This window comes from Oncorhynchus mykiss, chromosome 25, assembly GCF_057628025.1.
Source record: "Oncorhynchus mykiss isolate SJ-2025 chromosome 25, ASM5762802v1, whole genome shotgun sequence".
NCBI lineage: Eukaryota > Metazoa > Chordata > Actinopteri > Salmoniformes > Salmonidae > Oncorhynchus > Oncorhynchus mykiss.
In genome coordinates, this window is record NC_143046.1 from 39,914,832 (window position 1) to 39,939,976 (window position 25,145).

General features: G+C 43.2%; 1 protein-coding gene across 1 annotated transcript in view; it reads right to left on the bottom strand.

Annotated features, from left to right (window-relative positions):
- LOC110505137 (follistatin-related protein 5) overlaps positions 1-25,145 on the bottom strand; it is a 164,467-nt gene that overhangs the window by 116,382 nt on the left and 22,940 nt on the right. The window contains exon 3 of the mRNA XM_021584136.3: positions 8,793-8,823. Coding sequence (XP_021439811.1) covers positions 8,793-8,823 — 31 coding nt within the window. The remainder of the gene's footprint in view (positions 1-8,792; positions 8,824-25,145) is intronic.

Here is a 25,145-nt window from a genome sequence, read left to right on the forward strand (position 1 = left end):
GGAATAGTTCTGATGAAGGTGACCTTTGGCCTACTATGATCGGAACATTAGCCACTGTAGCATTCGTCTTTAGCATTCACTCTAGCATTCATTCAGATTTTTCATATTATCCCGTTGACCACACATGTGTCTCCCACAAGACCATTGGAAATGTATGGTTTGATTCACAAGGATTTTTCAAGTGCATCTACAGTACGAGCTACTGTGTGTACATTACAGATAGAGAAGGCAAGCTATTGAGGCAGCTTTAACTAGTATTTAGGACATGCCCATCTGTCCACTAGGGTTTTTGTCGGTCAAAGAGTCACTGTTGTCCATGAGAGCGCCTTACATCATCCAACTCTTACCCCAGGCCTCTTTACTGCTCAGTATATCTTCAGGCGATTTCTCAACTTCTCTCCATAACGGAGTGCTAATAAAAGTATACTACACTCTGTGAATCTTAATTCCCGGTAACCTGATTAAGACTTATGGAAGCTATTACATTTTAACTCATTGGGAGACTGTGGGATGTGATTAAAACAACAGGGAGTCTTCCTGCCAATAAGTCTGTCAGAGGAAAGTGCAGTGCACTGCAAAATGTTCAATGTTCCGCTCTTACATACTGCTGTGCTGCAAAGTTATTAAAAGTGTAACCCAGTCTCATGGCGGGGGCATATCATTTTAGGATTAATATACAATTTAGGGGATAATGTTTGCAACCTTTGAATTATTCAAATGTACCAGAGTCTGGGGTAGGGTTGGGATGTGGTGGCAGTGGTAATGCTGAGCATACAAAGTAACAGGATAATATCATTATATCAAAGTTGTTACTTGTTGTACAGATGGTAGTACAGATAGAGGAATGTATACTCTGATTTCAGGTAACTTAAAAAAAACTATGTCTGCTTTTATGTAGAATTCAAAACAGAAGGTAAACTACATTTGACACAGCAACAAACCGAGAGGATTCTCTGATTGTTATTCAGGGAGTAACTGCAACTTCCAGTTCAGATTTGTTGTTGTTGTTGTTCCAAATAGTACCACAGCATGGCTTTGAATGCGCCAAATGTCATGCAGTTGGGACATAATGTATATCTGAAATGTACGTTCCACCAGCTTTTCAATATTGTAAGTTGGGATAGCCTATTTACTCCTGCAAATGGCATTTTCCTGACAACATCCCAAGGTATTTTGTACCAAGCCGAACAGCCAGAGATATTGATATGGTCCCAGGCTTCATTTGGTACTCCGATTACACTGCGTTCTGGCATGAGATGGGTGTATTCTGTCCATTTTTGTCCGTTCCAGCCCGACATCATTTTGGTTTATTCTGAATCTGTCCTTAATTTCTTTTATGTGCACCACGAACCAATGACTAAATGTAAAATATATAACAATCTGTCAGTCTGAAAATGTGTGAGACAACAGCATGCATAGAAACTGACTTTGTGTACTGTGATGATATGTTATGTCTATCCAATTACTCTTAACTTACTGTTTTGAAGATTGAACTGGAGTCTCAAAATATTGTAGCTAGGGCATATAAGGTCACCATAACAATTGATTAATTCCTTTGGATTTGACTACACATTTGACCTGAAAAATATTTGCATATCCCAATTGATCCAATTTAGCACTAGCTATAGCAATAAGTAATACGAAAGGTTTTAACTTCCTGTTTTGCACTGTTCATAACTTCAAATAACCATGAACGCTAGACAAATCGGGCCTCACGGGACCCCCCTTTAAGCCAATGAGCAGTCATTTTGACTCAAACATTCTAACAGTCTAATAAATACATTTCAAATGATCCTTTGGTTGTGTTTAAGAAGGTCTTGGGTAACGTCAGTATACTGTGAGCGAACATTATTATTTAAAAAAACAATATAGCATTTTCATTAGTTCATGTTGCCGTAGGCTATCTGCTCCAAACACGGAGCGCAATGAAATGCAGCTAACCCCTTCAATTCTGAGATTTATTTGGGTAAGTGTTTTGGAAACCTCAATCGGCTCTTTCTGATATTTAAAAAAAATCTAAGGGCCTTCCCAAATCTTACCTGCATGTGACTCTATAGGAGGATTTGAAAAAGTCACTTTGTGGCACTTGGGGACAAAAATGACATCCTCTAAAAACTACTTATAACACAAATTCTGTTTGTGATATTGAAATTCTTCCAACATACTTTTGTTAAATTAAATGATTTAGGAAAAGTCAAGGACGGACGGGGGCATGACTTAAAACATGGCAGCGATACACTACATAACCAAAAGTATGTGGACATCTGCTTGTCAATCATCTTTCTCCAAAATCATGGGCATTAATATGGAGTTGGTCCCGCCTTTGGTGCTATAGCAGCCTCCACTCTTCTGGGAAGACGTTCAACGTTGGAACAATGATGTGGAGACTTGCTTCCATTCAGCCACAAGAGTGTTAGTGAGGACGGGCACTTGATGTTGGGCGATTAGGCCTGGCTCGCAGTCGGCGTTCCAATTCATCCCAAAGGTGTTCTATGGGGTTGAGGTCAGTGCTCTCTGCGGGACAGTCAAGTTCTTAAACACCGATCTCGACAAAAAAATGTATGTATGGACCTCGCTTTGTGCATGAGGGCATTGTCATGTTGAAACAAGAAAGGGCCGTCCCAAAACTGTTGCCACAAAGTTCACAGAATTGTCTACAATGTCATTGTATGCTGGAGTGTTTAGCTTTTCCTTCACTGGAAATAAGGGGCCAAGCCCGAACCATGAAAAACAACCCCAGTCCATTATTCCTCCTCCACCAAAATGTACAGTTGTCACTACATATTGGGTCAGGTAGCGTTATCCTGGAATCTGTCACACCCAGATTCATCCGTCGGACTCCCAGACATTTGAATTCAATCTGGAATTAGACGGGGTACCAGTATAGAGATGCCAGGATGCCAAAGAAGGGTTCATAAAACCGAATCGAAGCCGACAGCTGGGGACCGCCCTTTATGATAATGCCCCCTCTACAATTTCAGCTTTGACCTTCCCGAGGTGGAGAGAAAAAATTGAGAGACATCCATTACCAACCCTGCATAACACTTAGTGGCAGAAATCTTGGTCACTGCATCACCTTTCTACCTCCTGACATTGACTGTGTGTGTGTGTGTGCGTGCGTGCGTGCGTGCGTGTGTGTGCGCGCGCGTGTGTGCGTGCGTGTTGAAGGTTCTCCACATTACAAAGGTGACAAAGTGTCAGACGAGATGGATCTGTCAGACACCGTGGGAGAGCACTAAGACATTTGTCATGCCGTAGTATTGTGTTGTCTCGTGCCACATTGGTGGACGATTAAGTGCCAGGGTAATGTTGTGCACAGGAGATATTAGAGGTACTCTCTATCACCTGTGTGTTGGCCTCTGTTACAGGTTTTGGTATTTCCATTTACGTTTCGAGGTTAGACTTTCAGCACGTAGAGCACATTAGCACGTAGAGCGCAACGATGGGTGCCACCTCGTTAGTCAGTATATGTTACACCTGTACTGGCTTGTCCATCTCGTTAGTGGGAAGGTATTTCACCTGGCTAGCCCAGATGTTATTTAAGAGTGGCTGGCCCAGTGCTGCAGTTGTCTTGAGAGATGTGGAGGGTTAAACACCTTTAGTTAGAGCTCCCTATTTTGATTTCCAGACAAACAACCTGATTCTTCCCTGCTTTTGTTTTTTATTCACCTTTTTGGTTTACTTTCTGTCATTAGGTTTGGTGTGGGTTTTTCGTTTGTTTGCTACTTCTTGGGCAAATTTATGGGGCACTCATGGTGGGTGTCCAGTTGTTGTTACTAGTTAACTTTCAGTGGACACCCCCATGAGTGTCTTTCAGAACCCCTCTTAAAACCCCACCTGTTTCAACTTAGTTATCAGTGACTCTTTGTTAGTTCCCCCTTCTGTTTCAGCGATATTATTTGGTTTTCTTGCTGGGGAATGCAACACCTCTTTTAAGTATTGACGTTTACAGAAAAATACACTAAATATGTGGACACCCCTTCAAATTAGTGGATTCGGCTGTTTCAGCCACACCTGTTGCTGACATGTGTATAAAATCGAGCACACGGCCATGCAATCACCACAGACAAACATTGGCAGTAGAATGACCTTACTGAAGAGCTCAGTGAATTTCAACGTGGCACCGTCATAGGATGCCCCCTTTCCAACAAGTCAGTTAATCAAATTTCTGACCTGCAAAATCGTCTGTCCTCGGTTCCAAACTGCATCTGGAAGCAACGTAAGCACAAGAACTGTTTGTCGGGAGCTTCATGAAATGGGTTTCCATAGCTGAGCAACCCGCGGGGTAAAGATCGCCGCCATTGGACTCTGGAGCAGTGGAAACTCATACTCTGGAACGATGGATCACGCTTCACCAACTGGCAGTCTGACGGACAAATCTGCCATTGTTCAGACTAGGCCCCTTATTTCCATTGGAGGGAAATCTTAACGCTCCAGCATACAATGAAAGTCTAGACTATTCTGTGCTTCCAACTTTGTGGCAACGATTTGTGGACGGCCCTTTCCTGTTTCAGCATGACAATGCCCCAGTGCACAAAGCGAGGTCCATACAGAAATGGCTTGTTGAGATCAGAAGAACTTGACTGGCCTGCAGAGAGCACTGACCTCAACCCCATCGAACACCTTTGGAATGAATTGGAATGCAGATTGCGAGCCAGCCCTAATCACTCAACATCAGTGCCCGACCTCACTAATGCTCTTATGACCGAATGGAAACACGTCCCCGCAGCAATGTTCCGACATCTAGTGGAAAGCCTTCCCAGAAGAGTGAAGGCTGTTATAGCAGCAAAGGGGGGACCAACTCCATATTACGGCCCATGATTTTGGAATCAGATGTATGTATGTACGACAAACTTTTGGTCATGTAGTGTAAGTAATGTACAAAATATAGTGTGATTTGGGCTTGATATACACTACTACTGTATCTATGAGTCTGTATAATAACATTGAAAGTATTGGTGACACTTGACACTGACAGGTATAATGCATTATGAAGCAGTTATAATGCACTGTAAGACGTGTCAGAAGTGGATATTACACCTTTATAACATTGCAGGATTATCTCCTAATGTTCCTGATTAAATAACAGCGATTTTAAGTCAGTTGTCAATAAGCCTTGCAATAAGACATTATAACGACCCATACATGCTTAAAACATGTAATACACAGTACCAGTCAAAAGTTTGGACACACCTACTCACTCCAGGGATTTTCTTTATTTTTTACTATTTTTTTATGAAATAACACATATGGAATAATGTAGTAACCAAAAAAGTGTTAAACAAATCAAAATGTATTTTATATTTGAGATTCTTCAAAGTAGCTACCCATTGCCTTGATGATAGCTTTGAACACTCGTGGCATTCTCTCAACCAGCTTTGTGAGGTAATACATTTCAATTAACAGGTGTGCCTTGTTAAAAGTTAATTTGTGGAATTTCTTACCTTAATGTATTTGAGCCAATCAGGGTAGGGGTGGTACACAGAAGAAAGGCCCTATTTGGTAAAATACTGTACCAAGTCCATACTTCGGTAACAGCTCAAATTAGCAAAGAGAAGCAACAGTCCATCATTATTTTAAGACATGAAGGTCAGTCAATGCGGAACATTTCAAGAACTTTGAACGTTTCTTCAAGCGCAGTCGCAAAAACCATCAAGCACTATGATGAAACTGGCTCTCATGAGGACTGCCACAGGAATGGAAGACCCAGAGTTACCTCTGCTGCAGAGGATAAGTTCATTAGAGTTACCAGCCTCAGAAATTGCAGCCCAAATAAAGTTCAAGTAACAGACACATCTCAACATCAACTGTTCAAAGGAGACTGCATAAATCAGGCCTTCATGGTCAAATTGCTGCAAAGAAAGCAGTATTAAAGGACACCATTAAGAAGAGACTTGCTTGGACCAAGAAACTTGCTTGGTCTGATGAGTCCAAATTTGAGATTTCTTTCCCGCAGAGTAGGTGAACAGAATCTCTGCATGTGTGGTTCCCACCATGAAGGAGGAGGTGTGATGGTGTGGGGGTGCTTTGCTGGTGACACTGTCAGTGATATATTTAGAATTCAAGGAACACTTAACGAGAATGGCTACCACAGCATTCTACAGCAATACGTCATCCCATTTGGTTTGCGCTTCATGGAACTATCATTTGTTTTTCAACAGGACAATGACCCAACACACCTACAGGCTGTGTAAGGGCTATTTGACCAAGAAGGAGAGTGAGGGAGTGCTGCATCAGATGGCCTGAGTGAAGGAGAAGCAGCCAACAAGTGCTCAGCATATGTGGGAACTCCTTCAAGACTGTTGGAAAAGCATTCCTCATGAAGCGAGAGAATGTCAAGAGAATGTCAAGAGTGTGCAAAGCTGTCATCAAGGCAAAGGGTGGCTACAGTGTAGAAAATAGTGAAAATAAAGACAAATTGGTGAGTAGGTGTGTCCACATTTTTTGACTGGTACTGTAAGTAAAATAAACCATCATACCAGTTTTAGTAGCCTAAAGTTTTAACAAGTATCATTATAAGAGAAGATGGAATAACCCATGAAAGAATGAATTATATATGTCATTACCCCTGATGGTAATCTTTTATTTAGTTTGCTCATATAATTATTCACTTTTTTGAGGATGACAAGCGGGATATGAAAGACAAACTCATTCCCTGAGATTCAAATCCCCGGGCTTACTCTGCACACCTTCCCTCCTCAAAGAGATGAGAAGGGGTCAACACTGCAGTGAATGATAGACATCCACGTTGATGGCCTAAGTAGATAGGATAGTCTCTTTCATGCAAGGCAGAGGGAGCAGATTCCCTTTCAGTGGTTTGACTCATGTTCTACCTCTCTGAAGTACTTTGTACAAACCTAAAAGAGAAGCCTTTTGGAATGACTAGTGGATTTCTATCAGACCTGGGTTCAAATAGTATCTTTCAAATGCTTACCAGACAAAGCAAACCCCACCCATCTAGCACTCCAGCCAGGCAAACACCATTTGAAAGGTATGCAGTACTATCTGAACTCCGATTCCGTTCCACCAGTGTGTGGTACGTACTGCAACACACCTCCAGAACAGTAAATACAGTATGTTAGTCTTGATAGCCTGTTTACTTCTTACTTATCTTGCCTGTGTCGGGACATTTTGCTCACAGTGAAGCAAAAGTGCTTTTTCTACCTCCAATTCCCCTTCCCAACAATTTGGTCGATATATCCCAGCGAAGGATTCTCATCTTCCACAACTTATTGATGTACAGGTTCCCTTGTGGTTACAGTGTCTGCCCTGAGGAAGGTTGTGAGTTCGATCTCTGGCCTAGTCATACCAAAGACTGTAAAAATTGGACCTGATGAGTGTCTGCTTGGCACAGAGCATGAAGGAGATACACTACATGTCCAAAAGTATGTGGACAATCTAGAGGCGAAAGAAGCGCACACCTATTTAGGCGAGGTGCTGGCTAGCGGAGTGGAACACTTAAAAAAATAAAGGAGAGCCGCACACTCTAGGAGCTCAGATGCAAAAATATTTATGTTCAACGTTTTGACAGACAAGCTGTCTTCATCAGGGTATAAAAGCATGTGGATACCTGCCCGTAGAACATCACATTCCCAAATCCTTTGCTGCCATAACAGCCTCTTCTGGGAAGGCTTTCTACTAGACGGTGGAATATTGCTGAAGGGATTTGCTTCCATTCAGCCATAAGAGCATTAGTGAGGTCGGGCACTGATGTTGGGCGATTAGGCCTGGCTCTCAGTCGGTGTTCCAAATCATCCCAAAGGTGTTCAATGGGGTTGAGGTCAGGACTCTGTACAGGACAGTCAAGTTCTTCTACACTGATCTTGACAAACCATTTATGGACCTCGCTTTGTGCACAGGGGCATTGTCATGCTGAAATAGGAAAGGGCCTTCCCCAAACTGTTGCCACAAAGTTGGAAGCACAGAATCGTCTAGAAAGTCATTGTATGCTGGAGCGTTAAGTTTTGCCTTCACTGGAACTAAGGGGCCTAACCCGAACCATGAAAAACAGCCCCAGACCATTATTCCTCCTCCACCAAACTTTACAGCTGGCACTATGTATTGGGGCAGGTAGCGTTCTCCTGGCATCCGCCAACCCCAGATTCGTCCGTCGGACTGCCAAATGGTGAAACGTCATTCATCACATCAGAAATTTGACGAACTGACTTGTTGGAAAGATGGCATCCTATGACAGTGCCACGTTGAAAGTCAATGAGCTCTTCAGTAAGGCACTTCTACTGCCAATGTTTGTCTATAGAGATTGCATGGCAGCGTGCTCAATTTTATACACCTGTCAGCAACGGGTTTGGCTGAAATAGCCGAATCCACCAATTTGAAGGGGTGTCCACATACTTTTGTTCACATAGTGTAGATTGGGGGTAAGAGGCTGTAATATATTAGTGTCCTGTCCAGGGGGTGTACTTGTACATCAAGCTGCCTCACGCTATAGAAACAGGAGATAGTCTCCAGCCTTATGAGCTGTTCCAGCTCGCACAAGCCAAGGCTACTGGTAGACTTCTTGAAACAAAGTTATTGCAACACACTCCACCAACCACACAGGTTCTCCTTTTAAACTTCTGAAATCCTTTTTCGTAGAAACAACATAAGCCTGTTGATTTTTTTCAGAATGTTCCTTGTTCATTCAATGGAAATGTGCGTTATCTAACTGTTTAATTTGTCAACCGTTTTACTCAACTACCCAATAACTGTCACCTCTACAATAACATTCATGGAAGTGAAAGAAAAACAGGTATGGTGAGAGAGAGAGGAAGAAATGAATAACGGAGACATACCCTTTATCTCCAAACTCCCTGGGAGCCCATCCTGCGGAAACAAAAAACAAACAGAAAGACAAAGTCGTGAGATACAACACAATCACACGCCCATCAAAGTAATGAAGCCAACAGAGCAACAACACCAAGAGCAATTTCACTTTTACGGGTGGAATCTTAACCCCCTGCTACAGATATGAGGGGGTTCAGGTCGAATGCCTATGCATTGATTTTACTGGATGAAGCACTAAATTGAGGTGGCTATTGAGGAAGGTCTATTGAGGAGAGAAGGATACAAATTGAGAATATGTTTATTGTGTCGTATAGTTGCGGTGACCACTTGTCTTTTCTGCTACGTTTTTCATATTCATAAGTTACTGCCGACTCACTGGAGAACATAACATACGCCGTGTGTTCGACAGTGAAAAGCTAAGAGGTGCCGTATCTCCGTAAAGGGGTGCCTTTAAAGGTTCAAAGAGGGTACTTCCAGAGGGCTAGTGAATCATGGTGAATCATAGTGAATCATGGTTATACTACGGTATAGGACCCTTATGGCGAATTAGAAGGTCCACATTTACAGTAGTGCCACCATGTACGGCTATTCGCCGGCTGTTGAAGACCGCAAATAGGAATGGGGTAAGTATTCCATTCCACCAGCGCAGTCTCCATTGCTTATCCTCAATGTGGAGATTCCTTCCTTTTGTATTCCAGCTACTGGCAGGGTGGTAATTATGAAATGAACACACAGCGTAACAGGTCCAAAGTCGACAACGAGAGCAGAGCGTTTCTCTTTTCTCTGACTGACACCACACAGAAGATAGCCTACTGTACTTGTCATTCATCGTATCTAACATACAGATTGACATGGTAACATGCACAGGGAAGCTATAGAACAATGCCTGTTTTCATGTAAGTCCCCAATGGACTTACCTAAATCAATGGAATGTAGGTCAATGTGTGAGTCCTGTGATGGCCGGATATCTAGAAATCTTTTTAGAAACCTGTTCTAGCTCTGTGTTTGCAATTTGATGCTTCTATCACCAAAGTCATAATCCAAAAAGACAGCTGCCCCAGCTCTGATGTTAATGGCCCAATATGGACATTTTTTTAAGCATTAGTTGTAGCTGGTGCTTACAAAGTGAGTTATATTGTATATCGTTTTAAAGGTAATTGCATGACCTTTCAGAACCACTTGTCAATCAAAGTTTAAAATGTATCAATTTTAAAGTAATTCATACATTTACTTCTGATTATGCCCCTAGAGGTCAAAGGTCAAGGTTCTGCTGACCTGAATATGTGTCTGGTGGATAACTGTGAATCAAAGGTATCCAATGATATGATTAAAGGGTATACGTGAGCAATGCCTTGATGTATACTAACACTGTTTGTCATAGGGTCAAATCCCTATGGGAAAAATGAATGGGATGTGGGGATGAAAGAAAGAGTGATAACACACAGTAAGCTACCATTGCTATCACACATTTTCCAACTAGGGACATAGACCTTCAAATAAAATCACTGTGAACCCAACTGACACTCCTGGTTCATAAGGCCTACAAATTCATTTTTTGTTGTTGTTTATCAGCGAGTGTGTTCGTGTGTGTCTGTGACTATGCAGGTGTGTACATTTGGTGGAAGGTGGTATGTGGCGGGCCGTTTAAAAGAAGAGAAAACATTGCATACATTTTTTTTGTGCAATTCATATCTACAGGCTACATTTAGGTTTTTCTTTCATTGTTTTTATCTGGCATTAGTGCATAAACCTATAAGCTTTAGGGCTTAACCGTAGACTTTGCGTGCCAAATACTTGAAAATCAGCAAATGCTTTTTGGTAACTTGGGCAGAAAACGTTAAGAGAGTTGGAGAGTTGAATTAAAGAGAGGGGAGGGCCAGAGCAGTAATATTTGGGAAAGATTTGGTGAAGTGGTAGAAGAGGATGATAGCATTGCCGGCTATGTTCTGTGTGATGATTGTGAGGTGCTCTACAAAGAAATTCAACAGTCACAAGACGGGGACTTCAAATATGTCAAATATGTCACGTCAAGGGAACTGCACTGTTCAGATGGGTTAAATGGAATAGTAGTCAACCTGAAATGTGGATACTGACTATAGGTCTATAACCTCTCACATCTGTCAGGTGCGTGAATGAGGACCCAAAAGCGAATTAACAAACAGAGTTTCTTTAATGATGAACACACGTGGGCTCAGATGGACAGGTAGATTCCGACAGGACAGGACAAGGTTGCAGCAAACACGATGATAGTCTGGTTCAGGCATGAGACACACAAACAAGAATCCGACAAAGACAGGAGCAGAAACAGAGAGAGATATAGGGACCTAATCAGAGGGAAAAAGGGAACAGGTGGGAAAAGGGGTGAATGAGGTAGTCAGAGAAGACAAGGAACAGCTGGGGGAAAGAGGGACAGAAACGGTAACCTAGTACGACCAGCAGAGGGAGACAGGGTGAAAGGAAAGGACAGAAAGACACAACATGACAATACATGACAGTACCCCCCCACTCACCGAGCGCCTCCTGGCGCACTCGAGGAGGAAACCTGGCGGCAACGGAGGAAATCCTCGATCAGCGCACGGTCCAGCACGTCCCGAGAGGGAACCCAACTCCTCTCCTCAGGACCGTACCCCTCCCAATCTACGAGGTACTGGTGACCACGGCCCCGAGGACACATGTCCAAAATCCTACGGACCCTGTAGATGGGTGCGCCCTCGACAAGGATGGGGGGGGGGGGGGGGGGGGAGACGAGCGGGGGCGCGAAGAACGGGCTTGATACAGGAGACATGGAAGACCGGGTGGACGCGACGAAGGTATCGCGGAAGAAGAAGTCGAACTGCGACAGGATTAATGACCCGAGAAATACGGAACGGACCAATGAACCGCGGGGTCAACTTGCGAGAAGCCGTCTTAAGGGGAAGGTTCTGAGTGGAGAGCCAAACTCTCTGACCGCGACAATATCTAGGACTCTTAGTTCTACGCTTATTAGCAGCCCTCACAGTCTGCGTCCTATAACGGCAAAGTGCAGACCTGACCCTCTTCCAGGTGCGCTCGCAACGTTGGACAAAAGCCTGAGCGGAGGGGACGCTGGACTCGGCGAACTGAGATGAGAACAGCGGAGGCTGGTACCCGAGGCTACTCTGAAAAGGAGATAGCCCGGTCGCAGACGAAGGAAGCGAGTTGTGGGCGTATTCTGCCCAGGGGAGCTGTTCTGACCAAGACGCAGGGTTGCGAAAAGAAAGACTGCGTAAGATGCGACCAATAGTCTGATTGGCCCGTTCTGCTTGACCGTTAGACTGGGGGTGAAAGCCGGAAGAGAGACTGACGGATGCCCCAATCAAACGGCAAAACTCCCTCCAAAATTGAGACGTGAATTGCGGACCTCTGTCCGAAACGACGTCTGACGGAAGGCCATGAATTCTGAAAACATTCTCGATGATGATTTGTGCCGTCTCTTTAGCAGAAGGAAGCTTAGCAAGGGGAATGAAATGAGCCGCCTTAGAGAACCTATCGACAACCGTAAGAATAACAGTCTTCCCCGCTGACGAAGGCAGTCCGGTGACAAAATCTAAGGCGATGTGAGACCACGGTCGAGAGGGAACGGGAAGCGGCCTGAGACGGCCGGCAGGAGGGGAGTTACCGGACTTAGTCTGCGCGCAGACCGAACAAGCAGCCACGAAACGACGCGTGTCATGCTCCCGGGTGGGCCACCAAAAACGCTGGCGAATGGAAGCAAGCGTACCCCGAACGCCAGGGTGGCCGGCTAACTTGGCAGAGTGAGCCCACTGAAGAACGGCCAGACGAGTAGGAACGGGAACGAAAAGAAGGTTCCTAGGACAAGCGCGCGGCGACGGAGTGTGAGTGAGCGCTTGCTTTACCTGCCTCTCAATTCCCCAGACAGTCAACCCGACAACACGCCCCTCAGGGAGAATCCCCTCGGGGTCAGTGGAGGCTACTGAAGAACTGAAGAGACGAGATAAAGCATCAGGCTTGGTGTTCTTAGAGCCCGGACGATAAGAAATCACGAACTCGAAACGAGCGAAAAACAGCGCCCAACGCGCCTGACGCGCATTAAGTCGTTTGGCAGAACGGATGTACTCAAGGTTCCTATGGTCAGTCCAAACGACAAAAGGAACGGTCGCCCCCTCCAACCACTGTCGCCATTCGCCTAGGGCTAACCGGATGGCGAGCAGTTCGCGGTTTCCCACATCATAGTTACGTTCCGACGGCGACAGGCGATGAGAAAAATACGCGCATGGGTGGACCTTGTCGTCAGAGAGGGAGCGCTGAGAAAGAATGGCTCCCACGCCCACCTCTGACGCGTCAACCTCGACAACGAACTGTCTAGAGACGTCAGGTGTAACAAGGATAGGAGCGGATGTAAAACGATTCTTGAGGAGATCAAAAGCTCCCTGGGCGGAAACGGACCACTTAAAGCACGTCTTGACAGAAGTAAGGGCTGTGAGAGGAGCTGCCACCTGACCGAAATTACGGATGAAACGACGATAGAAGTTCGCGAAGCCGAGAAAGCGCTGCAGCTCGACGCGTGACTTAGGGGCGGGCCAATCAATGACAGCTTGGACCTTAGCGGGATCCATCTTAATGCCTTCAGCGGAAATAACAGAACCGAGAAATGTGACGGAGGAGGCATGAAAAGTGCACTTCTCAGCCTTCACAAAAAGACAATTCTCTAAAAGGCGCTGGAGGACACGTCGAACGTGCTGAACATGAATCTGGAGTGACGGTGAAAAAATCAGGATATCGTCAAGGTAAACGAAAACAAAGATGTTCAGCATGTCTCTCAGGACATCATTGACTAATGCCTGAAAGACAGCTGGAGCGTTAGCGAGGCCGAAAGGAAGAACCCGGTATTCAAAGTGCCCTAACGGAGTGTTAAACGCCGTCTTCCACTCGTCCCCCTCCCTGATGCGCACGAGATGGTAAGCGTTACGAAGGTCCAACTTAGTGAAAAACCTGGCTCCCTGCAGGATCTCGAAGGCTGAAGACATAAGAGGAAGCGGATAACGATTCTTCACTGTTATGTCATTCAGCCCTCGATAATCTATGCAGGGGCGCAGAGACCCGTCCTTCTTCTTGACAAAAAAAACCCCGCTCCGGCGGGAGAGGAGGAGGGGACTATGGTACCGGCGTCAAGAGCTACAGACAAATAATCCTCGAGAGCCTTACGTTCGGGAGCCGACAGAGAGTATAGTCTACCCCGGGGGGGAGTGGTTCCCGGAAGGAGATCAATACTACAATCATACGACCGGTGTGGAGGAAGAGAGGTGGCCCTGGACCGACTGAACACCGTGCGCAGATCGTGATATTCCTCCGGCACCCCTGTCAAATCACCAGGCTCCTCCTGTGAAGAAGAGACAGAGGAAACAGGAGGGATAGCAGACATTAAACATTTCACATGACAAGAGACGTTCCAGGAGAGGATAGAATTACTAGACCAATTAATGGAAGGATTATGACAAACTAGCCAGGGATGGCCCAAAACAACAGGTGTAAAAGGTGAACGAAAAATTAAAAAAGAAATGGTTTCGCTATGATTACCAGAAACAGTGAGGGTTAAAGGTAGCGTCTCACGCTGAATCCTGGGGAGAGGACTACCATCCAGGGCGAACAAGGCCGTGGACTCCCTTAACTGTCTGAGAGGAATGTCATGTTCCCGAGCCCAGGTCTCGTCCATAAAACAGCCCTCCGCCCCAGAGTCTATTAAGGCACTGCAGGAAGCTGACGAACCGGTCCAGCGTAGATGGACCGACAAGGTAGTGCAAGATCTTGAAGGAGAGACAGGAGTAGTAGCGCTCACCAGTAGCCCTCCGCTTACTGATGAGCTCTGGCTTTTACTGGACATGAAGTGACAAAATGACCAGCAGAACCGCAATAGAGACAGAGGCGGTTGGTGATTCTCCGTTCCCTCTCCTTAGTCGAGATGCGGATACCTCCCAGCTGCATTGGCTCAGCTCCCGAGCCGGCAGAGGAAGATGGTAGTGATGCGGAGAGGGGGGCAACGGAGAACGCGAGCTCCTTTCCACGAGCTCGGTGACGAAGATCAACCCGTCGCTCAATGCGAATAGCGAGTTCAATCAAGGAATCCACGCTGGAAGGAACCTCCCGGGAGAGAATCTCATCCTTTACCTCTGCGCGGAGACCCTCCAGAAGACGAGCGAGCAAAGCCGGCTCGTTCCAGCCACTGGAGGCAGCAAGAGTGCGAAACTCAATAGAGTAGTCTGTTATGGATCGATTGCCTTGACATAGGGAAGACAGGGCCCTGGAAGCCTCCTCCCCAAAAACAGATCGATCAAAAACCCGTATCATCTCCTCCTTAAAGTCCTGATACTGGTTAGTACACTCAGCCCTTGCCTCCCAGATTGCCGTGCCCCACTCACGAGCCCGTCCAGTAAGGAGAGATATGACGTAGGCGACACGAGCAGTGCTCCTGGCGTAAGTGTTGGGCTGGAGAGAAAACACAATATCACACTGGGTGAGGAACGAGCGGCATTCAGTGGGCTCCCCAGAGTAACACGGCGGGTTATTGATTCTGGGCTCCGGAGATTCGAAAGCCCTGGAAGTGGCCGGTGGATCGAGGCGGAGATGGTGAACCTGTTCTGTGAGGTTGGAGACTTGGGTGGCCAGGGTCTCAACGGCATGTCGAGCAGCAGACAATTCCTGCTCGTGTCTGCCTAGCATCGCTCCCTGGATCTCGACGGCTGAGTGGAGAGGATCCGAAGTCGCTGGGTCCATTCTTGGTCGGATTCTTCTGTCAGGTGCGTGAATGAGGACCCAAAAGCGAATTAACAAACAGAGTTTCTTTAATGATGAACACACGTGGGCTCAGATGGACAGGTAGATTCCGACAGGACAGGACAAGGTTGCAGCAAACACGATGATAGTCTGGTTCAGGCATGAGACACACAAACAAGAATCCGACAAAGACAGGAGCAGAAACAGAGAGAGATATAGGGACCTAATCAGAGGGAAAAAGGGAACAGGTGGGAAAAGGGGTGAATGAGGTAGTCAGAGAAGACAAGGAACAGCTGGGGGAAAGAGGGACAGAAACGGTAACCTAGTACGACCAGCAGAGGGAGACAGGGTGAAAGGAAAGGACAGAAAGACACAACATGACAATACATGACAACATCGCCTAATATGATATTAACTCCTGTCGAATCAAGCATTTATTGCAGTAAAATGATACACCAAGTGTACATTTTGACAGTGGAACAGGAGTGGAGAAATATGATTTCTTTCTTTCAGCATCTTGAGAGAACGAAGGTATTTTTGTATTTTATTTAACTAGGCAAGTCCGTTAAAAACACATTTTTATTTACAATGATGGCCTACCCCGGCCTAACCCGGACGACGATGGGCCAATTGTGCACCGCCCTATTGGACTCCCAATCACGGCTGGTTGTGATACAGCCTGGTTTTGAACCAGAGTGTCTGTAGTGACTCCTCTAGCACTGAGATGCTAGTGAGGTGCTAGTGCATGGTTAAGCCCTTTCTGTAAATGGGCCATCTTTATCAGCATTATAAAAGCTGATAGTATTTCAACCACATTAAATATGCATCATTTTCACAGCTTTTCATTTCCATAAAACTGATCAAACTGATGTCATTTGAAAATGTTGCATACAAATCTTTCCTATGTGTAGACAAATTGACTAACAAATAGCCTACAAACATTTCAGAAATTAAGCAGAAACATGTCAAAATTAGGCTTTAAAAAATCCTGCACCCCCTGTCAAAAAATCGTTCTGCCATCTCTGACTGTATACAGCACATTTTTCTATATTAGCTAGAGGGTTAGTGTCGGGTAGCGGCCTCAGAATTTCACATGATCACATATAGTCGTGGTTGCAGAAGGGTTATTAGTAATTGCGGGCGGGTGCGGGTTAACAAACAGCTGACCTGCGCATCACTAGCACACACACACAACTAAACACACAGGCTCGCACACACACACACACAACACTGCTCCACTCTCGGTATTCAAGGGACACTGTTTCACTAAAGCTTGCCTTTCAACCTCAACGACTTTGAGCTCTCTCTCGCTCTCTCTCGCTCTCTCTCTCTTGCTCTCTCTCTCTCTTCTCTCTCTCTGGTTCTCTCTCTCTCTCTCTTTGGTTCTCTCTCTCTCTCTCTCTCTGGTTCTCTCTCTCTCTCTCTCTGGTTCTCTCTCTCTCTCTAGTCCCCCCCCCCTCTCTGTCGGCTTATCTGCTTCTAATCTAGATTTGCCATGTGGACAGGCCAGCACATGGTGGTTGTTGCTCTCATCAGCCTCCCTCTCCTTGCCTCCATTTTGTGATGCCACAACCGGTACAGTAGATAACTTCACAACAAACGTATGTAAAAAATAAAAATAAAAAATAAAAATAAATCCTTTGTTGTTTTAGAACCATATATTTTGGTTGTCCTATTACATTTACATTTTCATAATTTAGCAGATACAGTTATTCTGAGTGACAGTTAATGCATTCATCTTAAGATAGCTAAGTGAGACAACCACATATCACAGGTATATTAAGTACATTTCTCAATAAAGTCGTTTTTCTCTGAAAGACATTCAAGGACGACCAGAGTAAAATGACAATTCCCTTATCTATTGGTTATTTAATAGACTTTAATTTATATGGACAAAGGATATTCTTGAGAAGGAATACAATTAGAAAATGTTTTTGTTATGTGGTATGCCCATCCATACACACTCATTTGGGCATTTGTGGAATGACATCATGGACAAGGCAGCCAATTGGCTGACGATGACAATGACTACAGAGATAAAGCTCCATACTATAAGCTGAATGGCTCTGTATGATTGGACGTAGCCTGGTCTCATAGATTGGACGTAGCCTGGTCTCATAGATTAGACGTAACAGAGTAAACTTCCATCCGGGATACTCAAATGAGTATGATATGTTACATTTGGTATGGTTGATTGATTGATTGATTTTATTGATTAGACACATTTTTTTAAATACATACATAGGGGTGCTCCAGCCAGTGACGCCTCCACATACAATTTAAGAAAATCATCAAAGATAACACAAAGTTGAAAATCTTATTTCCATTGTGGTCCTTTTGGAGGGGATGACAGACAATGACAGACACAATTGTTTGTTTCATAGCATGAGATAATTAGTACAGTTCCATTTCCTAATAACCAACTATGGACAGGCACATCTCCCTTGTCTCAATGACTATTAACAACAGGCACCAAAAGGCAGACCATATGCTATCCCAGGCATTTCCTTCTCAGCAACAAATTATAATCTTACTCACTTTTGACTCACTTTTGAGACATGCTACTATTTAGCAATTTTTTCAGTGAGATCTTGAAACTACCTAGAGGTTATAAGTTTCAAATTCCAAAAAGTTTATTTTCCCATACCACTATTAAATCTAAAAGGAACCACGTCAGTTTGACTCCTTCTAGTGGAATAGTTATGGTTATCCTGGACCAAGTTAAAGTAGTTACTTAGCTACCTGGGGTCCATATTCTGAACAATCTGAGGTACAAGACACAATTTCATCTGAAAGACTATCTGTCACGCCTCTGTTTAACCTGTCTTGTTCTTGTCTCCACCCCGCACAAGGTGTCTCCTATTTTTCCCCATTACATATACCTGCATTTTCTGTTTGTCTGTTGCCAGTTCGTCTTGCCTTGTCAGGTCTTACCAGCATATTTCCCATTTCTCCTGCTCTCAAGTTCATTTTTCTAGTCTGACCTTTCTGCCTGTTCTGACCCTGAGCCTGCCTGCCGTTCTGTCCCTGTTTGACCCTGCCTTGGATTATGAACCACTGCCTGCCCTCGACCTGCCCTTTGCCTGCCCCTTTGTATAATACACATTCTGAGTATCGATCGATCAACCTCCTGTGTCTGCATCTTGCTCATTTCCTGAGTTGTGATACTATTCTCCACTTTGAACCAACAAAAGCTTTCAAAGTGAGAATAGTCAAGATGAGTAAGTGCTGGTAGTTTAAGAATAACCCTGACTAAGTTGTTCTGAGATGTCTGCAATTTATTTTTAAATGATCTTGGGGGCACTATTGTACCAGGTACGTATAGTCAAAGTGGCACTGAACAAGAGCCCCCAGCCAATGCCACCATTGTATTCCTATCCAGATATTTGGAGGTTCTTGCCAGAAACCACATTTTATGGTTCACTTTGGAGATTTTGTTCCATGCTCTCCCTTGTCAGGATGGTTATCTAGCACACATCCAAGATAATTAACTAAGTGTTTTGCTGTGACTACTATTCACCTACTACCACCTTAAAATCTGGGGATTTCCTCAGTTTCACTTTGGACCCGAACAAGATGGACTCTGTTTTTCCAAGGTGAAATCACAGCTTATTATCATATAGCCATTTACTGACATTCAGAAGTTCAGCACTGGGGGCTTTCTCAACCACATTTTTGTCTTTATGGGAAACCAACGGTTCAGAATCATATGCATAGAGGAAAAGGTCACATGTAAAGGCAGATTTCAGATCATTTATATATAACAGATAGAGAAGTGGACCCAGAAGACTCCCTTGGAGTACCCTGCAGTTCAGGATTTTGGATTTAGACAGGGTCCCATCCACATCCACCATCTGTTTTCTTCCTTGCCGGTAAGAGCTAACCTATTTTACGGCTACGTTGTTAAAGCCCATGGCTCTTAGTTTGATTAACAGAATCTCATGATCCACTGTATCAAACACCTTTTGGAGATCTAACATAACAATACCACAAAATGTTCCCTCCATCTACTTCCTTTCTGATGTGGTCAGTTAAATATAGTAGGCGAGTGTTGGTGGAATGGGATTTCCTAAAGCCAGATTGGAGCTCATATAGTAGGTTATATAAGGAAATGTAACTGTCAATCTGTTCGAACATAATCTTTCCATGGCCTTCGATAAAATGCACAGGATTGAGACAGGCCAGTGGTTTCCATGATCTAACTTATTCCCTTTTTTATATAGAGGAATGACCCTTGCTAGTTTTATTTCACTGGGGGGGGGGGGGGGGGGGGACAAGTTAAATAACAGATTTACAATGTGAGTTACACAGGGGGTGATAATTACCGCAGCGTCCCTTAGTAACTGTCAAGGCCAGTTGCTTTGGAAGTTCCCTTCAGCTTCTTCAGCGCAGTTGACTCAGACACTTTCAAATGAAATAGCATTTATAGTACTTGAATCCCCTGCTGTGAGTAAAATTGTTGGACTTGACTTTCCCCATAGCAACCTAATTGATAAGGTTCCTTGCGAACAAATGTATTAGCTATAGTTGTAAAATAGCTATTCAGACTGTCTGCAACCATGTTCTTGTCTGAATGAACCTTTCCTCTAATGTCCAAGCTAAAATGTCGAGCTTTGGTCTTTAATTTGTTACTGTGACCTAATAGCTTCAGACACTTCCATAAATAATGTACTCGGATTGATCCTATTCTAAACTATTTTGTCATTAAAATAATCTTTCTTGGCCTTCTCTATCATCCTGTTAAACCTAATTTCTTAATTTCTTATAGTCTATAAAAACATAATCTGCCCTGGATGTCCTGAACTCCAGATCATTTCTACACTTAATTGCCTTTAAAATGTTATTGTTTATCCATGATTCTGCTCTTTGCTTAATAAAACAATTATCTGGAGCCTGCTTGTTTGCACCATCTAAAAACAATGATTTAAAATTGCCCCAGTCATTTTCCACCTCGTTACATTTCAATGCAGCAGACCAGTCAAATTTGCTCAAACAATTAACAAAAGTATCTGCACTATAGTTCTTCATAGACCTCATTTTTATTGAGTTATGACAATTCAAAACAGTTTTCTGGACCTTCCTATGACAGAAAATGATGGAATGATCAGTGTGCCCATAGTTTACAACCCTACTGTTTGTTATCATTGATCTATCCGACAACAACACAAGGTCAATGACGGTTTGGGTAGAAGGACAGACCCTGGTCGGTTCATTAATCAGTTGCTGTAAGGCAAACAGATAAAGCGAACGTCCAGCAACATAAAGGTTGCGTGTTCAAATCTCATTACGGACAACATAGCATTTTTGCGCAATAGCAACAACTTACTACTTTGCAACTACTTAGCATGTTAGCTAACCCTTCCCTTAACCCTAACCTTAACACTTTAATCTAACTCCTAACCTTAACCCTAACCTTAACCCCTAATCCTAAGCCCTAGGCAAACTCACGTTAGCCACCTAGCTAATGTTAGCATTAGCCACCTAGCTAACGTTAGCCACCACAAATTGTAATTCATAAGGGATCATACGAATTGTAATTCGTAGCATATCATACGAAATGAATGACGGACACCCACAAATGAATACATACCACACGAAACGTAACATATCATACTAATTGGAGTGTCACGGATTACTTTTACTATGTTATGCCTACCCCTGAGTCCAGGTTGTTGGAAGTGGTCTCTATAGTGGAGGCTAATGGGGACAAAGCTTATTTCTAATGTCATAAACAAAGCACAAGCAGTGTTATGACAGAATACCATCTCACTCCAACCCGTTGGCCCCAATCGACCTTGGCTCTTTCCTAATCCAAGGCTGAGCAAAGGCAAGGAAAAGGAATAAAAGTACAAGGTCTTTGCTGCGTCTTGTTGTGGCCTACAATACAATGCAAATACCTCACCACACAACAATTATAACGTTAAGTGCACTTTTGTAAGAAAATTGAACCTCTTTGACATGCGGTTGTGTGTGGATGGTCCTTGACTCCCCTCAAAACAATTAACCTCAACAAGACAAACATCAAGGTGTATGAAAAAGACTTGAGTTAGGAATTTATTATAATGCGCCATACATTCTCACAGACCTGTTGGACAACTAAACCAAGCTTACCTTTCTATCCCCACAAGACAAATTGTACGATAGGCAAAAGCTGTAATGGCATTTCTCTGTGTCCATTATTAAGGCACCTAGCTAATGCATGCATTTTAACAGAGAGGAAAGTACATTCATTCCTTTTTGTGAGAGTTACTTTTCTATTTAGCAAAAGTATCACCGACAGTCCAGCTAATCTGTTTTATCATGGAGTTGTGCTCATCGCAGGGTAATTCAATATGTGGATGTCAGTAAAGGGAGAGAATGGAGAGACTGTGCGTGATACACACCAATTCTACATTTCTCCACTGGTGCTGAGCCCAAAAAAAAGACTGGATAATAACAGAAGAAAATCTTGCACACCAGATACGCTGCTCCAGTGTTTTATTCCTGCGCCCACTTATGTGTGTAGGCTTTTGCTTTATTATAATGGAGATGGGATCCTATACCCAACTCTCTCCAATCTCTATTTATAGAGGCCTTATGTCACCATTGACAAGGCTGCAATTTGAATTAACATGTAAGGGGGGTATTTCCAGTGTTCTTGTTGGAGTGGCCTTCACGGTTTTGTTCATATGTGACATCCTTTCAGAGCGCAAAATTGGATCTTTAGAATTCAATTGAGCTTCAAAGGACAATTCCAATCCAACTTGATGACATTCAAGGTAGAAGAGCGCAAAAAAACTGTATGAACACCGTGATTAACGAATACAAGGTAGCCCGTGTATACTGTCTACTACGGTATTGCTACTTCATCAACATGATGAATCGACAAATAATTCCCATTTAGAATTCTGACACAAATGTTCCAGAGTGGGATCGTGTCATCAATATGCATCAATGATGCAATTAATCTAGCGTGTTAGCATCACGTTCCGTATAATGAAAGTCATAGCGACAATGTTGGGCCCGCTCAGCACAAAGTCAGAGCATACAGAGGATAGGGTACACCACTCTGGCAACGATAGGTTAATTTATCATAACAGATCAGGATTCATTTTACTACTCAGCTTCTACACGTCTACTGCGGCCATAACTCATATTGGATATTATATTAATAAAAGGCAAGTCCACAACAGAAAAGAATGTCTCGCCGATATTAAACTTAACATAGATGTGATTATGCAGTGGCCTCCATAATTATTGGGACTGTGAAGCATTTATGTTCTTCTTTTGGCTCTATGCTCCAAAAGTTTGGATTTGAAATCAAACCATAACTATGGGGTTAAAGTGCTGACTGTCAGCTTTCATTTGAGGGTATTTCCATCCCTATTTAGTGAACCGTTTAACCCCATTTTAGGGGTCAAAAGTATTGGGACAAATTCACTTAAAGTAGCCAAAAGTTAAGTATTTGGTCCCATATTCATAGCACGCAATGACTACATTAAGCTTGTGACCAATGCTTAAAAAATTTGGGCACTGAGCCAAGTTTCTGCGCAAACACCTTTACACTACAGTTTTAACAATGGCCAAGTAGTATGTAGGCCTTATGTAGGCCTACCAGAGTGGTCTACCATGAAAAGCAATGGAGAAAAACACATCCCATAACATTTTAAAGTTGAAATAGTTGTTCTATTATTCAGCCTACAGTAGCAGCCAATGTGTGATGTTCAATGTGGGCCTATGAGATGTTTGAAAAAAAAAACATGCATTATGAGGCGACAGGTAATCTAGTGGTTAGAGTATTGGTCCAGTAACTGAAAGGTTGCAAGATCAAATCCCCAAACTGCCAAGGTAAACATCTATTGTTCTGAACATGGCAGTTAACTGTTCCTAGGCTGTCATTGTAAATAAGAATTTGTTCTTAACTGACTTGCCTAATAAAATAAAAACACTTGCCTGTTTATCCACTTGTCCGTCAGACAAGGAGGTGACTGGAAATGTTGTGTTTGATGCAAGAAACCACTTCGTAAAATGCATTATGATTCCCATACCATTATTACAGAGAATTAGACAAATGATAATACACTCTTCCTATTGGCTACTTAGCTTATTCAAGACCGTCTCAAAATACAACACCGCCCCTTTAAGACATAAAAAGCTCTTTACCTGAAACTTTTCAAAGATGGTTGTGCTCTTGTTAGAAGCAACCACTCCCCCATTGTCCGTGGTGGAATAAGTACTTAATTGTCATACTTGAGTAAAAGTAAAGATACCTTAATAGAAAATGACTCAAGTAAAAGTGAAAGTCACCCAGTAAAACACAACTTGAGTAAAAGTTTTTAAAAGTATTTGGTTTTAAATATACTTAACTATCACGAGTAAATGGAATTGCTGAAAGGTACTTAAGTATCAAAAGTAAAAGTGTAAACCATTTCAAATTCCTTATATTAAGCAAACCAGGGGGCTCAATTGTATTTTATTTATTTATTTATTGGCAGATAGCCAGAGGCACACTCCAATACTCAGACATAATTTACAACTGAAGCATTTGTGTTTAGTGAGTCCGCCAGATCAGAGGCATTAGGGAGGACCAAAATGTAAAAAGTACTTTTGGGTGTCAAAATGTATGGAGTAAAAAGTACACTATATTCTTTAGGAATGTAGTGAAGTAAAAGTTGATGTTAGCAAAAACATAAATAGTAAAGTAAAGTACAGATACCCCCAGAAAACTTCTTAAGTAGTACCACTGCCCATTGTTGAATAGAAATATGCTCTAACTGGGCTAATAACTCACTAACTAGCAAAGAATATGAACAAATGTGCAGAAGTAGCTACATGCAGCTCTCGCTCTGATCTCAGAACAAGCCCATCTACTTGAACCGCTCACACTGTAGCCTAAACATAGTCCAGTTCAAAGTGAATGGCACAGATCCATATATGGCAATGACTATTTGAATTTAGGCCTACTGCAGATCTAATTGGTTATGGTGCACCGGTCTGCATAGAGTTTGGGCTTGAGCAGGCCTGTCAATGCAAAAGAATCCTCCTCCAGTGTGCTCTGCCTACAAAAAAATATCTTGCACAGTTAGTTTTGCATACTAAGTCTTGCATAGTTCGTTTTGTTTCGGTATGTTACATTGAATGTGGCTAATATTGCGTTGATTCGATCACAATTCCCACAGTAGAGCGAAACGTTGATAGTGTTAACTAAGGGGGAAATTCAATCTCATGCTTCTCTGTGCGGGCTGACAGCGGCAGTTGCACACCACAGTTTAGAGGGAACATTGCTTGTGACTTTACAAATTTGTTAGATGCATTTTCTGTTTGTTTTGGTTTTGTTTCAGATTATTTTGTGCACAATAGAAATGAAGGGTAAATAATGTATTGTGTCATTTTGGTGTCGCCTTTATTGTAAAATAAAATAGAATATGTTTCTAAACACTTCTACATTAATGCGGATGCCACCATGATTACGGATAATCCTGAATTCATTGTGAATAACTATAGAAGCACAAATATCATGTGTTTAGAAACATATTCTATTCTTATTTGCAATAAAAGTGATTCCAAAATGTCACTTCAATGTCATTTCTATTGGGCACAAAATAACTTGAAACACAATCAAAACAAACAGA